Genomic DNA, 15,543 nt, shown 5'->3' on the forward strand with positions numbered 1-15,543 from the left:
GTTCATTAGTACTTATAAAGCACACCTAATTCTGCATGACCAGATATTAGATCCCTTTAACACTACCCCATACAGCTAAACTAACTTACAGAGTATTAACTAGAAAAAAAAGTTTGTTGAGACAAACTTTAAGTTCGCTTGAGAAAGCCTGACCAGAAAGTTTGAAGAAGTTTATAGTAGTTTAAAGTATTTCGAAGTTTAAAGTAGTTTAAAGATTAGTTGAAAGATATATTAGTTTTAAAGAATGGTAGATAGATTTGTTCAAAATAAAGAATGATAGATAGATTACTTTGAAAGAAAGAATGATAGATAGATTAGTTTAAGAGAAAGAAAAATAGATAGATAAATTAGTTAGAAAGATATATTAGTATGTTGATAACATGATTATCATGTTGCTAACATGTTTTTTAGCATGATTAACATGATGCTAGCATTTTTCTAGCATAATTAGCATGTTGTTAGCATTTGTCACTAACATGTTTCTTGCATGATTAGCATCTTGCTAACATGTTGGCAGCATGATTAGCATGTTGCTAGCTTGTTTCTAGCATGAGTAGCATGCGAATAGCATGCATACACATATATACTGAGTGCCGCCATTACTGTCTAGAGTGCGTGAATGGTGCACTGTCATTGGTTGTTACCGTTTACAGTGCGTGGAATGGTGCACTGTGATTGGTTGAGCGGAGATATCAAAATTCTGCTAACTCTGCGAATATCGCATTTTGCATAAAATTAAACATTTACTTTTCAGTACCGACCAGATACAATACTGATTTTGGCGGAAACTCAATATATTTTTTTGGCAAATATGTTTTTTTGGAAATGTAATATTTGAATTTTGGAACCAAACTCTTCATATTTAAAGACTTTGCCACTGATGATTCAAAAGTTTGGAGCATTGTAGAGTAGCGCTGTTACGACTGTTCAAAGGACTGGCAGGAAGCTAGTGCATACTTGGCGGGGAATACACAGTCCGGGAAGATGCAGGTGTTCAGAGGATCAGGAGTGCGAAGGTGAGGGTGACACAGGAACTGCAGGGAAGCGAGCCGTGAAGGTCCTTGCCGGCCACGGCCTGATCGAAGACCCTCGGAGAGGGCGTGGAACGAGGTGTAACACGGAAGGTGGTTCTCCCACACCGCCGTCCGCCATAACGTGGCCCTGGAGAGCAAACGCGACCTTGGACTCTTCTGTCGAAAAGGTGCGGGGTTGTAATTCAAAGTGCATGGAACACTTGTTAAGGTAAGTTGTGCAAAAGTCAGGCTCACCGGAATAGCTCTCCGGTGCCGGAAGGCGAGGTTCAGGTCGGAAGTGGTCATGGGAGATGTCCTGGGGGGCGGGCGGTGCAGGCGGTGCGGGTGGCGCAGTGGGAGAGGTCAACTCAATCAATCAACAATCAACATTTATTTGTATAGCGCTTTACAACAACTGTCAGGTATCCAAAGTGCTTCACATCATAGAATACAATAAACATCATATCATACAATAAATACATATAACAAAAAAGAAAACAGCAAGAGGGAAATTGTGTCACCACTACTATGTATTAAAAGCCATCCTAAACAGGTGGGTTTTAAGTTTAGACCTAAAAAGAGTTTCATCTGCAGTTGTACGGATATCAGGGGGTAACTTGTTCCAAAGTCTTGGGGCAGCAACTGCAAATGCCTGATCACCCCAACGCTTGTACTTTGACCTTGGGACTTCTAAAACCAGTTGATTTGAAGACCGTAACGACCGGCTGTGCTCACGCAGGGTTAAAATCTCACTTATGTACTCCGGTGCTCGGCCATTTAGGGCCTTAAAAACGAACAACAAAATCTTAAAATCTATTCTAAACTGTACTGGAAGCCAGTGTAAGGAATAGAGGACAGGAGTAATGTGTACACGCTTAGGTGTATTTGTTAAAAACCGAGCGGCAGCATTTTGCACAAGTTGAAGTCGTGCAATAGAGCCTTGACTTAAACCTACATAGAGAGCATTACAATAATCCAACCTCGAACTAATAAAAGCATGAATCACCTTTTCTAGATCATGCCTATTAAGAAAAGGCTTAACTTTAGCTAGAAGACGAAGCTGAAAAAAACTCATTTTGACAATATTGCTGATTTGCTTGTCAAATTTCATGTCGCAATCAAAAGTAACCCCTAAATTTCTGACAGCAGGCTTAAGGTATGGAGCCAAAGCCCCCAAAGTCACCGCTGAACCGTTTGGGTTGCCGAAGATGATACACTCCGTTTTTTCATTATTTAAACTAAGAAAATTTTGTGACAACCACATCCTAATATCATCGATACAACTAAGTAGGGAGTCTAGTGAGACATTATCATTCGGTTTTAAAGGCAAATAAATCTGCAAGTCATCAGCATAACAGTGAAAGGATAGATTGTGCTTTCCTATAATACTCCCTAACGGCAACATATATAAAGAAAACAAGATTGGGCCAAGAATTGAACCCTGGGGTACCCCACAAGAAAGAGGAGCAGCCGACGAGGAGCATTCACCAATCATAACAGAGAAGCTCCTATCTGCTAAATAGGAGCTAAACCATTGAAGTGCCAAACCTCGAATGCCCACACAATGCTCAAGACGAGAGAGGAGGACTGCATGGTCCACCGTATCGAACGCTGCTGTGAGGTCCAAAAGCACTAACACAGCAGGACTCCCGGCATCCACAGACAAGGCAATATCATTATGTACTCTTAGCAGTGCAGACTCGGTACTGTGACGTGATCTAAAACCAGACTGAAATTTTTCGAGGACAGAATTTTTCTGCATAAAGGCTTGTAACTGTATAAAAACAACTTTTTCCAAAACCTTTGACAGAAAAGGCAGATGAGAAACTGGTCTAAAGTTAGATAACACTGAAGGGTCAAGATTTGGTTTCTTAAGTAGGGGCCTGACCACAGCATGTTTAAATGCAGCTGGGACACAACCTAGACTAAGACACAAATTAATTAAAGTGAGTAAACTTGACCCAATGGCGGTATTAAAAACTTCTTTCACTATCCTGGCTGGGACAATGTCTAACGGACAGTTGGTGGGTTTCATGTGCTGCACTACCTCAGAAAGCAGTGTAAGTGAAACTGGCTTAAAATCCTCAAAAACAGCAGAAAGCACCGGAGCAGCAGGTACAAACACGTTAAAATTAGCACTGCAGTTTTGCCTGACAGCTGCTACTTTGTCCGTAAAATAACCAAGAAATTTCTCACATGTACTAACTGAAACCTCTGTCGGATCAGAGGTGCATGGATTCAACACAGAGTTAATGGTATTAAATAAAACTCTAGGTTCATGACAACTGCTATTTATGACTGAAGAAAGATAGTGCATCTTCGCCGCCTTCACAGCCTTCTGGTATGTGGCCAGGCTGTCTCTTAATAAACCTAGTGAAGAAAATAATTTGTCCTTTTTCCACTTTCGTTCGGCTTGCCTACAGTGTTGCCTAAGGGCCCTTGTGGTGTCATTTAGCCAAGGATCCACCTTAGGTTTAATAGATTTAGTCCGAAAAGGGGCAATAGAGTCTAGAATTTCAGTGCTTGTGGAGAGAAACACAGAAAGAATATTATCTGGGGATGAAGGAGAGACCAGACCATTCATAGCATAAAACTGTGAGCCCATAAACACAGAAGCAAACTCTACACCTACAGAGGGTGTGATGCAGCGGCGCCTAGAGGCTGAGGAGACAGGTTTACTAGTGGGTGGTGGAATACTGATCTCAAATCTAATGGGGAAGTGATCTGAGATACCAGATTCTGTTATTTCTTCAAGTGAAACTGAGAGCCCGTGTGAAATAATGAGATCCAACGTGTGGCCAAGTTGATGTGTCGGACCTTCCACACATTGATTTAAGCCAAAAGAACTTAAAAGAGTTTTAAAATCATGAGCAAGTGGGTTTGAGGGACAACACACATGGATATTGAAATCCCCACAACTGATGGATCTGCTTGGACACCTGTGTCACCAGCGCTTGGACCGCGCGTCCGGTGTTGACAATACTCTCCTGCTGCTGATCCATACGGGTGATGCTGTGGTGGATGAGCTCGGAGAGAGAAGTGGTGCTCACTGTTTCCATGAAGGTCAGAGCGTTCTGTTACGACTGTTCAAAGGACTGGCATGGAAGCCAGTGCGAGTTAGTGATTTTTAATGAGGTAGACAGACAAAGCACATGAGGACAGGGAAACAAGTGATACTTGACGGGGAATACACAGTACGGGAAGATGCAGGTGTTCAGAGGATCCGGAGTGCAATGGTGAGTTAGCAGCAGGAGAGGGTGACACAGGAACTGCGGGGAAGGTAAGTGTCGTATCCAGAGATGAGATGAGATGAGATGAGATGAGATGAGATGAGATGAGATGAGATGAGATGAGATGAGATGAGATGAGATGAGATGAGATGAGATGAGTGGATGGGGTTCCGGGGAGACAAGACAATCCAACGAAGAAAAACAAACACAAGGGGCAATATATAAGGAGAGGTAATGAGTGAAAGCTGCTGCTGATGACGCAAAACAAACAAACTTCACCCACATATTAAAAACCCCGAGATCACGGTTTACCAACTGTGACAAGCGCTTGTTGTTTGTCGTTTCTCCGATCACAAATGCAAACATGGTTTTATGTTTACACGGTGCAATACGCAACACAACACATAAAAAGAGGGTATAAATCATTACAATTGTGTCACCACTGGATGCAACAAATGACATGTTTGTAATGGGTTTTATTATTTTTGCCTCATCACGTCGTATTCTGACTGGGACACGCATCACAGTATGACAAGGGGCATAACATTTCCTTCACACACTTGAGGTATTCGGCCAATCACAATGCAATGGAACGCTGGCCAATCAGAGCACACCTCGCTTTTCAGAACGATGAACTTTGTAAAAGTCAGTGCGTTTCAGAAAGATGGGGCATAGAGGAGAAACAATAATGTATATGGAAAATAATGTCTTTTTGAACCTTAAACCGCATAAACACATTTCATTACACCAAATAATGTTATTTTTAGCAACGTCATATGACCCCTTTAATAGTGAGATTTGATCCCCAAACTTGTTACTTCATATTAGCTCAGGTCCATTAATAATATGACCAGATGTAACTTTTGATTGATAACAATATACTAAATGTTGAAATTAACATTAAGATTAACTAATATTAATCAATACTTTAGAAGTATTTTCCATAGTTAGTTTATGTTAACTGTAGTTACCTAATGTTTATTAAATAAACCTTGTTGTAAAGTGCTTCCATAGTACCATGAATTACACATAAGATGGCACATTATACAGCGATTAGTACTGATTAATACTGTTAAGACTGTACTGTGTTCTTAAGGACAAATCTGTACAACTAGCATTTATTCAAATTGTAATCTGTCTTACTTTTCGGATAAAATTTTTCCATTTTAAAATGTCCATGTAATGTCCATTCTTGAAAACTATTAAATTAGTTTAACCATTTTAACACAAACAATGGGATTAATATTGTATTAGTTTTAGATGTTTAACCAGTGATAAATGTATATGTGCAAAAATACTGTAATTGGATTGGACAGCTACTGACATCATCGACAAAACATGAAAAATGTTTTGACTTCCTTTTAAAAGTTGAAATGTAGAGTCAAGATGAAATTGTACCATCCTGAAGCGTTTTTTTTGTATGTTTGTTTGTTTTTTTAAGTAATGACTGTCAGAATGCAAAAATGATCCTGGTTATTATAGTGACTACTTAACAAATAAATAAATTGTGAATATTTGACTGCAGAAGGCAGCATTTGACCAATCAGCATCAAGTATTCCAGAAAATTGTGTAATAAGACTATTTATGTTACTATCATAACTTAACACAATTTTAAGGTTAGTTGCATTTTTAATTTTTCCTTTATAATTTTTTTTTTTAAGAAGAGTCTGACCCAACATTTGAAAACCACTGACCAAAATAATAGTGGCACCTCAATCTAAATAAACAGTGAAGGTAGAGTGAGTAACTAATTTTACCTCCCATATTTCCACATTTCAGCCCAATAAACTAAAAGTCACTTGGCGTGTGACATTTAAAACAGCTCTTTCGGATTCTGGCTTCAACGTAATCAAAATGCACAAGTAAATGTAAATGTTCAGATCAGACGATAAACCACCCCAAATCCATTAAGAGCTACAAGCATGATGGACAAACTTGTGTGGGAGAAGTAATCTAGTAAGAGTAAGTGGGCTTAGTCTCCGGCATATGACATGCTGAAATCTGTGTCTGACCCACAAACCTCAAACCATTTTTTATTTTTATTTTTTCATGTTTCAGCATCTTTTGGGGTGTTTTTATTTAGAGTTGAATAGAACAGCAGTTACATGCATAAGCATAAAATGACCTATTTAGGAAGAGGCATTTGTTTTGTATTCCTCCTCTGAGGCTCTGACATGTAAACTCCATATTAAGGAGCAATTACAAAGTGACTGCATTTATTATTTGTTATTTTTTTCCGAGTGAAAAATCACAGCAAATCACATGCTAAATGTTGCAATTTCTCTATGATAAAACCAGCCTCTATGGTAAATACGTAGGGTTAGTCAAGATGATTGTGTAATGAGGTCAGGTTAATCAAGTCTTAATGGCAGGTCTTCATTTGGCACATACTAGTGTCTGAATTTGTATGTAACAAGCATTTGGCTGCTGCTGATGCATTTGGCTTCTTTACAAAACTTCTTTTGAAGTCATTAAAGTAGCAACCTGAAGTTGTGTAATGTCCCGCAGCAAGCAATCTCAGACAGAAATATATAAAAATACTGATGTTCGGTTCTTCTAGTCCAGGGCTCTCATATCAGCAGTCATAACTGAGGAAAAAATAATAATTCAAGCCTGCAAATAAATGTTAATTTAATTGCATATTTTCTATAATGTTGTCATTAGCTTACTTTGGCCTTGTATGTGGGCCAAAGACAAGTTGTCTAATTTTGATGTCCACATTTAATACAATTTTTAAAAAGTAATTTTATATACATAGAAAGCATATTAAATGCAAGTCAAGTGTCTATTTTAATGTTTCAGATAACGTTTGTGAAAATAAAAAGGCAAAATATGGGTGAAATCATGTTCCATCATCATTCAGCTTAACACATATTTATGTAAAAATTAACGAACATACTTATTGTGACCTGTACTTAATAAAATATATAAAAGTGATCATACAAAATTGTATTATATTTTAATTTTAAAAAATAATATATATTCCCGACAAATGGGTAAAATATTGTGGTTTGAAGGATAGTGGCAAAGACTGGGAAAGATTTAAAATTACAATGGGGACTCCATTTTTTTATCTTTTTATGACATCTTCCAAATTTTATGTCAGGTTCCAAATATACCTGATTTTTATTAAAAAAATGTATATGAACCCCTTTTCATTTTTGACCAATGTACGTATGTACTTAAGTATGTACTGTTTGTGTGTATAAATTAAGTAATCATGTATAAGTTTATAAAAATAAAAAAAAAAATCACGTCTTTTTACAGGGATAAAGCAAGGAATATAAACACAAATCTGCAAATAAACTTAAAATTATATTAATAAATAGAATGTTACCCAAAGACTGGATTCAAACATTCATTGGTGTCTTACTATTTTGCTTTTCTTTTAGAACCACTCGTGTCCTTGTTTTGTCCTCACATAAGAGCCTAAGAAATTGTTTCATACCATCACATCCCAAACCAAGCCACAAGAGACCCCACAAGTGTAAGCGTGCATTCTTACAGGATACCAATTGTCAAAGCGGCTTCCCTACCTGTAGTTCCCCAGGTGCCGCTTTTCGTTCTCATCCCTAGAGACCTGTTTGCAGACTTGGGCCAGTCTTTCTTTCTGAAAACACAACACAAGTGAATAAGCAGCTAGAAGCAGGAAGAACAACAAAGAAATCAAGCCCTGTTTCTGTTAGTGCTATCCTGCAGTGTAATTTAGCCACCCAAAACCGAATAACAATGGCATCGGATGACTCGTTGCCTCTATTATGAGGCAACTTAATGAAGTCTGAGAGTTAGCAGGCCAAATAACAGCCTTTCCTCTACACTTGTTAATACAGGGGGCCCATTCATAATTCATACAGATTTAACTCCCACTGTACCATTTTAATACATCAAAAACTATAATTGTGGAAAGGTCAGCTGGTCAATTTGCAGTGGCGCAGCAGGGTGTCTTCTATAATAGTCACTGATCTCTGCTAAATGCTGGTACAGGCATATTCATTCAGCCCCCAATCCCCAAATCTCACTCCTCTTTTGCATCTAGCTTTGCCCTTTGAAAATACCACCTACCTGCAGTCATCGCAAACTCTTCAATCTCTTCATATGATAAAACGCTGATCGACCAATCAAGGACAGGTGCACAAAGCACCTTCTACTTCTCAAAAACGTGCTTTGTCTGTAAATCTAATGAATCTAAAGAATATGTATATATATATATATATATATATATATATATATATATATATATATATATATATATATATATATATATATAGGTGCTGGTCATATAATTAGAATATCATCAAAAAGTTGATTTCACTAATTCCATTCAAAAAGTGAAACTTGTATATTATATTCATTCATTACACACAGACTGATATATTTCAAATGTTTATTTATTTAAATTTTGATGATTATAACTGACAAGTAAGGAAAATCCCAAATTCAGTATCTCAGAAAATTAGAATATTGTGAAAAGGTTCAAATTTGAAGACACCTGGTGCCACACTCTAATCAGCTAACTAACTCAAAACCCCTGCAAAGGCCTTTAATGGTCTCAGTCTAGTTCTTTGATCTGCACAATCATGGGGAAGACTGCTCACAAGAACGTTGTCCAAAAGACGACCATTGACACCTTGCACAAGGAGGAGATTCACAAAAAGTGGACTGCAGCTGGAGTCAGTGCTTCAAGAACCACTACACACAGATATATGCAAGACATGGGTTTCAGCTGTCGCATTCCTTGTGTCAAGCCACTCTTGAACATCAGACAGCATCAGAAGCGTCTAAAGACAAAAAGGACTGGACTGCTGCTGAGTGGTCCAAAGTTACGTTCTCTAATGAAAGTAAATTTTGCATTACCTTTGGAAATCAGGGTCCCAGAGTCTGGAGGAGGAGACGAGAGGCACACAATCCACGTTGCTTGAGTTCCAGTGTAAAGTTTCCACAGTCAGTGATGGTTTGTGGTGCCATGTCATCTGCTGGTGTTGGTCCACTGTGTTTTCATTCCAAGGTCAACACAGCCATATACCAGGAAGTTTTAGAGCACTTCATGTTTCCTGCTGCTGACCAACTTTATGGAGATGCAGATTTCTTTTTCCAAAAGGACTTGGTGCCAAAGCTAAAAGTACCTGGTTTAAGCAAACTCGCCTGACCTTAACCCCGTAGAAGAATCTATGGGGTATTTTGAAGAGGAAGATGCGATATGCCAGAACCAACAATGCAGAAGAGCTGAAGGCAGTGCCACAGACTGATCGACTCTATGCCGCACTGCATTGCTGCAGTAATTCAGGCAAAAGGAGCCCTGAGTGCTGTACATGCTCATACTTTTCATTTTCAAACTTCTCAGTTGGCCAAGATTTCTAAAAATTATTTCTTTGTATTGGTCTTAAATAAAATTCTATTTTTCTGAGATACTGAATTTTGAATTTTCCTTAGTTGTCAGTTATAATAAACATTTGATATATATCACTCTGTGTGTAATGAATGATTATAATATACAAATTTACTTTTTGAATGGAATTAGTGAAGTAAATCAACTTTTTGATTATATTCTAATTATATGATCAGCACCTGTAACTGGGTTAATGCTTTAATTCAAGTTAAGTAATCAGATTACTATTTCAAGTAGCTAGTAAAATAAAATATATATAGGTGCTGGTCATATAATTAGAATATCATCAAAAAGTTGATTTCACTAATTCCATTCAAAAAGTGAAACTTGTATATTATATTCATTCATTACACACAGACTGATATATTTCAAATGTTTATTTATTTAAATTTTGATGATTATAACTGACAAGTAAGGAAAATCCCAAATTCAGTATCTCAGAAAATTAGAATATTGTGAAAAGGTTCAAATTTGAAGACACCTGGTGCCACACTCTAATCAGCTAACTAACTCAAAACCCCTGCAAAGGCCTTTAATGGTCTCAGTCTAGTTCTTTGATCTGCACAATCATGGGGAAGACTGCTCACAAGAACGTTGTCCAAAAGACGACCATTGACACCTTGCACAAGGAGGAGATTCACAAAAAGTGGACTGCAGCTGGAGTCAGTGCTTCAAGAACCACTACACACAGATATATGCAAGACATGGGTTTCAGCTGTCGCATTCCTTGTGTCAAGCCACTCTTGAACATCAGACAGCATCAGAAGCGTCTAAAGACAAAAAGGACTGGACTGCTGCTGAGTGGTCCAAAGTTACGTTCTCTAATGAAAGTAAATTTTGCATTACCTTTGGAAATCAGGGTCCCAGAGTCTGGAGGAGGAGACGAGAGGCACACAATCCACGTTGCTTGAGTTCCAGTGTAAAGTTTCCACAGTCAGTGATGGTTTGTGGTGCCATGTCATCTGCTGGTGTTGGTCCACTGTGTTTTCATTCCAAGGTCAACACAGCCATATACCAGGAAGTTTTAGAGCACTTCATGTTTCCTGCTGCTGACCAACTTTATGGAGATGCAGATTTCTTTTTCCAAAAGGACTTGGTGCCAAAGCTAAAAGTACCTGGTTTAAGCAAACTCGCCTGACCTTAACCCCGTAGAAGAATCTATGGGGTATTTTGAAGAGGAAGATGCGATATGCCAGAACCAACAATGCAGAAGAGCTGAAGGCAGTGCCACAGACTGATCGACTCTATGCCGCACTGCATTGCTGCAGTAATTCAGGCAAAAGGAGCCCTGAGTGCTGTACATGCTCATACTTTTCATTTTCAAACTTCTCAGTTGGCCAAGATTTCTAAAAATTATTTCTTTGTATTGGTCTTAAATAAAATTCTATTTTTCTGAGATACTGAATTTTGAATTTTCCTTAGTTGTCAGTTATAATAAACATTTGATATATATCACTCTGTGTGTAATGAATGATTATAATATACAAATTTACTTTTTGAATGGAATTAGTGAAGTAAATCAACTTTTTGATTATATTCTAATTATATGATCAGCACCTGTAACTGGGTTAATGCTTTAATTCAAGTTAAGTAATCAGATTACTATTTCAAGTAGCTAGTAAAATAAAAATGTACTTTTATAATTACAACAAAATATCAGTTACATTATCAAATAAGTAATGCAAGTTACTTTGCTTCCCCATTTATCCACTGAACGTTGAGAGGGAAAGAGAGGGAGTTGCAGGGATAGAGGCACTTCCTAAAGCCTGAGGTTTATTAATTTCACTTTTTTTGTGAAGGGCCTTTACAGTTGCAAAAAATTTAAAATATAAAATTGTTTTTAAATTTAAAACCTATTTAACAAGCCCTGTAATGGACAAGTAAAGTTATGCATTATTCTGCATAAAAGTAATGCAATTACTTACTTTTTTATGGAGTAAAGATATATATCGTAATCCATTACTTTGAAAAATGAGGAAGCAAACACGTTTTCTTTTCTTTCTTTTTTTTTTTTTTTGGCGAAAGGGTTCACTCTGAAAAAAATTAATAAATAAATGATGGCACCCAATACTGATTGATCTAAATTTTGTAAACTACTACTAGATATGTAGGCTGGAAAAAGTTCTTTTCAGATGTAATGGGTACAAATGAATAAACAATTCAAAATAACAATTAATTTTATATTTAAAATGTAATAACATTGCCTAGTTTTACATATGAATAAGGTGTTGGTCAACTGAATTCATGACATGAGAGTTTCTAGTGTTGACAGCTCTGAAATAGCCTATTTGGAAGTGTTGTAGTTTTGCTATTTAAAGTAACTAAAAATATGAACAAATAAAACACACAAACATTTTAAGTTACTTTACTAAAGTAGTAGTTATTTGATTCATAAATACACTAGTCTGATTTTTGTTTTAATCGTCAGAAACTATCATACATAAATATAAAATCACAAACATTTCCCAACAAGACTGTGATAAAACCAGCATGAAGTCAAATTTGGCCCAGCCCAGACTGCTACTAATATATATATATATATATATATATATATATATATATATATTTTTTTTTATTATTATTATTATTATTATTATTATTATTATTATTATTATTATTATCAGTTTTAAACATACATTTTACATTTTTGAGGAAAAATAAAACACGTAAGTTGCATTTTATTACATTTGTAAATAATACCAATAGGACTTAAGCCTAATGTTATAATTTACCAACATTATAAACACTATAAACAGGCTGTTATAGTCCCCCTTAAATGGGAACTTGTGCTGCATCCCCAAGAGGGCGCTATGGGGGGTGGGGGTGATGCCCACCCGTTTAACTCCTAAGGGAGCAGAATGCGTGCATTCAAAAGATATCGCAATGAAAGCGCATGGACGGGGCTCACGCTCAACGGCATGGATTGTAATACATACTATTTAAATTGACTAGTATATGTTCCTCATACAGTGTTTTATTTTGATAATGAACAGGCTGCTCTGTTTGCAGTGAATATATAGTGTCCACGAGATGCACTGGTGAAATCAGCTGAAACTTAAAATACTCATCATTTTTTGTCATACAGTAAAAGCATAATTTGAAACTGCAAAGTGAAAATTGTTAGCAGTTTGACATTTTAAGAATATGAGCAAAGATTATTAGAATGCTTTGTAAAGCAAACACTGTTCCCTTCTTTTTTCACTTTTAATCAGTGTATTTGGCAGCCAACACCCACCCACTCTCCATTTCGTATTTCTGAGCGGGAGATCTTCCCAGGACAGTAACCTGCCTCACAAACTGTAATCAGGGAACCCACTCTGGAGATGGCACCCGAGGTGAGGGGGCACAGGGACAGAGGTGGTGGGCCAAGCCCCCTGAAACCCCTGTCCACCCCATTTTTAATTTTCAACATCAATCAATCAATCAATCACCTTTATTTATATAGTGCTTTAAACAAAATACATTGCGCCAAAGCACTGAACAACATTCATTTGGAAAACAGTGTCTCAATAATGCAAAATGATAGTTAAAGGCAGATTTATCATTGAATTCATTGATGTCATCTCTGTTCAGTTGAAATAGTGTCTGTTTTAATTTGCAATCAAGTCAACGATATCGCTGTAGATGAAGTGACCCCAACTAAGCAAGCCAGAGGCGACAGCGGCAAGGAACCGAAACTCCATCGGTGACAGAATGGAGAAAAAAACCTTGGGAGAAACCAGGCTCAGTTGGGGGGCCAGTTCTCCTCTGACCAGACGAAACCAGTAGTTCAATTCCAGGCTGCAGCAAAGTCAGATTGTGCAGAAGAATCATCTGTTTCCTGTGGTCTTGTCCTGGTGCTCCTCTGAGACAAGGTCTTTACAGGGGATCTGTATCTGGGGCTCTAGTTGTCCTGGTCTCCGCTGTCTTTCAGGGCAGTAGAGGTCCTTTCTAGGTGCTGATCCACCATCTGGTCTGGATACGTACTGGATCCGGGTGACTGCAGTGACCCTCTGATCTGTACACAGACTGGATCTGGTGGCCACGGTGACCTCGGAACAAGAGAGAAACAGACAAATATTAGCGTAGATGCCATTCTTCTAATGATGTAGAAAGTACGGTGTTATGTGAAGTGTTCCGGTTCCAGTTTACCTAATTAATGCAGCCTAATAATCCTTTAACGGATTTGGATATTAAAAGCATATTAGTATGTTATGTGTATGCCAGGTTAAAGAGATGGGTCTTTAATCTAGATTTAAACTGCAAGAGTGTGTCTGCCTCCCGAACAATGTTAGGTAGGTTATTCCAGAGTTTAGGCGCCAAATAGGAAAAGGATCTGCCGCCCGCAGTTGATTTTGATATTCTAGGTATTATCAAATTGCCTGAGTTTTGAGAACGTAGTGGACGTAGAGGAGTATAATGTAAAAGGAGCTCATTCAAATACTGAGGTGCTAAACCATTCAGGGCTTTATAAGTAATAAGCAATATTTTAAAATCTATACGATGTTTGATAGGGAGCCAGTGCAGTGTGGACAGGACCGGGCTAATATGGTCATACTTCCTGGTTCTAGTAAGAACTCTTGCTGCTGCATTTTGGACTAGCTGTAGTTTGTTTACCAAGCGTGCAGAACAACCACCCAATAAAGCATTACAATAGTCTAACCTTGAAGTCATAAATGCATGGATTAACATTTCTGCATTTGACATTGAGAGCATAGGCCGTAATTTAGATATATTTTTGAGATGGAAAAATGCAGTTTTACAAATGCTAGAAACGTGGCTTTCTAAGGAAAGATTGCGATCAAGTAGCACACCTAGGTTCCTAACTGATGACGAAGAATTGACAGAGCAACCATCAAGTCTTAGACAGTGTTCTAGGTTATTACAAGTAGAGTTTTTAGGCCCTATGATTAACACCTCTGTTTTTTCTGAATTTAGCAGTAAGAAATTACTCGTCATCCAATTTTTTATATCGACTATGCATTCCATTAGTTTTTCAAATTGGTGTGTTTCACCGGGCTGCGAGGAAATATAGAGCTGCGTATCATCAGCATAACAGTGAAAGCTAACACCATGTTTCCTGATGATATCTCCCAAGGGTAACATATAAAGCGTGAAGAGTAGCGGCCCTAGAACTGAGCCTTGAGGTACTCCATACTGCACTTGTGATCGATATGATACATCTTCATTCACTGCTACGAACTGATGGCGGTCATATAAGTACGATTTAAACCATGCTAATGCACTTCCACTGATGCCAACAAAGTGTTCAAGTCTATGCAAAAGAATGTTGTGGTCAATTGTGTCAAACGCAGCACTAAGATCCAATAAAACTAATAGAGAGATACACCCACGATCAGATGATAAGAGCAGATCATTTGTAACTCTAAGGAGAGCAGTTTCAGTACTATGATACGGTCTAAATCCTGACTGGAAATCCTCACATATACCATTTTTCTCTAAGAAGGAATATAATTGTGAGGATACCACCTTTTCTAGTATCTTGGACAGAAAAGGGAGATTCGAGATTGGTCTATAATTAACTAGTTCTCTGGGGTCAAGTTGTGGCTTTTTTATGAGAGGCTTAATAACAGCCAGTTTGAAGGTTTTGGGGACATGTCCTAATAACAATGAGGAATTAATAATAGTCAGAAGAGGACCTATGACTTCTGGAAGCACCTCTATTAAGAGCTTAGATGGTATAGGGTCTAACATACATGTTGTAAGTTTAGATGATTTAACAAGTTTATACAATTCTTCCTCTCCTATAGTAGAGAATGAGTGGAACTGTTCCTCAGGGGGTCTATAGTGCACTGTCTGATGCGAAACTGTAGCTGACGGCTGAATGGTTGCAATTTTATCTCTAATAGTATCGATTTTAGAAGTAAAGTAGTTCATAAAGTCATTACTGCTGTGGTGTTGGGAAATGTCAAC

The 15,543-nt window shown here is 37.7% G+C and overlaps 1 protein-coding gene across 1 annotated transcript in view; it reads right to left on the bottom strand.

Annotated features, from left to right (window-relative positions):
• Positions 1-15,543, bottom strand: part of LOC113055619 (tubulin polyglutamylase TTLL7) — a 92,727-nt gene that overhangs the window by 29,520 nt on the left and 47,664 nt on the right. The window contains 1 exon segment of the mRNA XM_026222037.1: positions 7,781-7,854. Coding sequence (XP_026077822.1) covers positions 7,781-7,854 — 74 coding nt within the window.

Source organism: Carassius auratus, chromosome 36 (assembly GCF_003368295.1).
Source record: "Carassius auratus strain Wakin chromosome 36, ASM336829v1, whole genome shotgun sequence".
Lineage (NCBI taxonomy): Eukaryota > Metazoa > Chordata > Actinopteri > Cypriniformes > Cyprinidae > Carassius > Carassius auratus.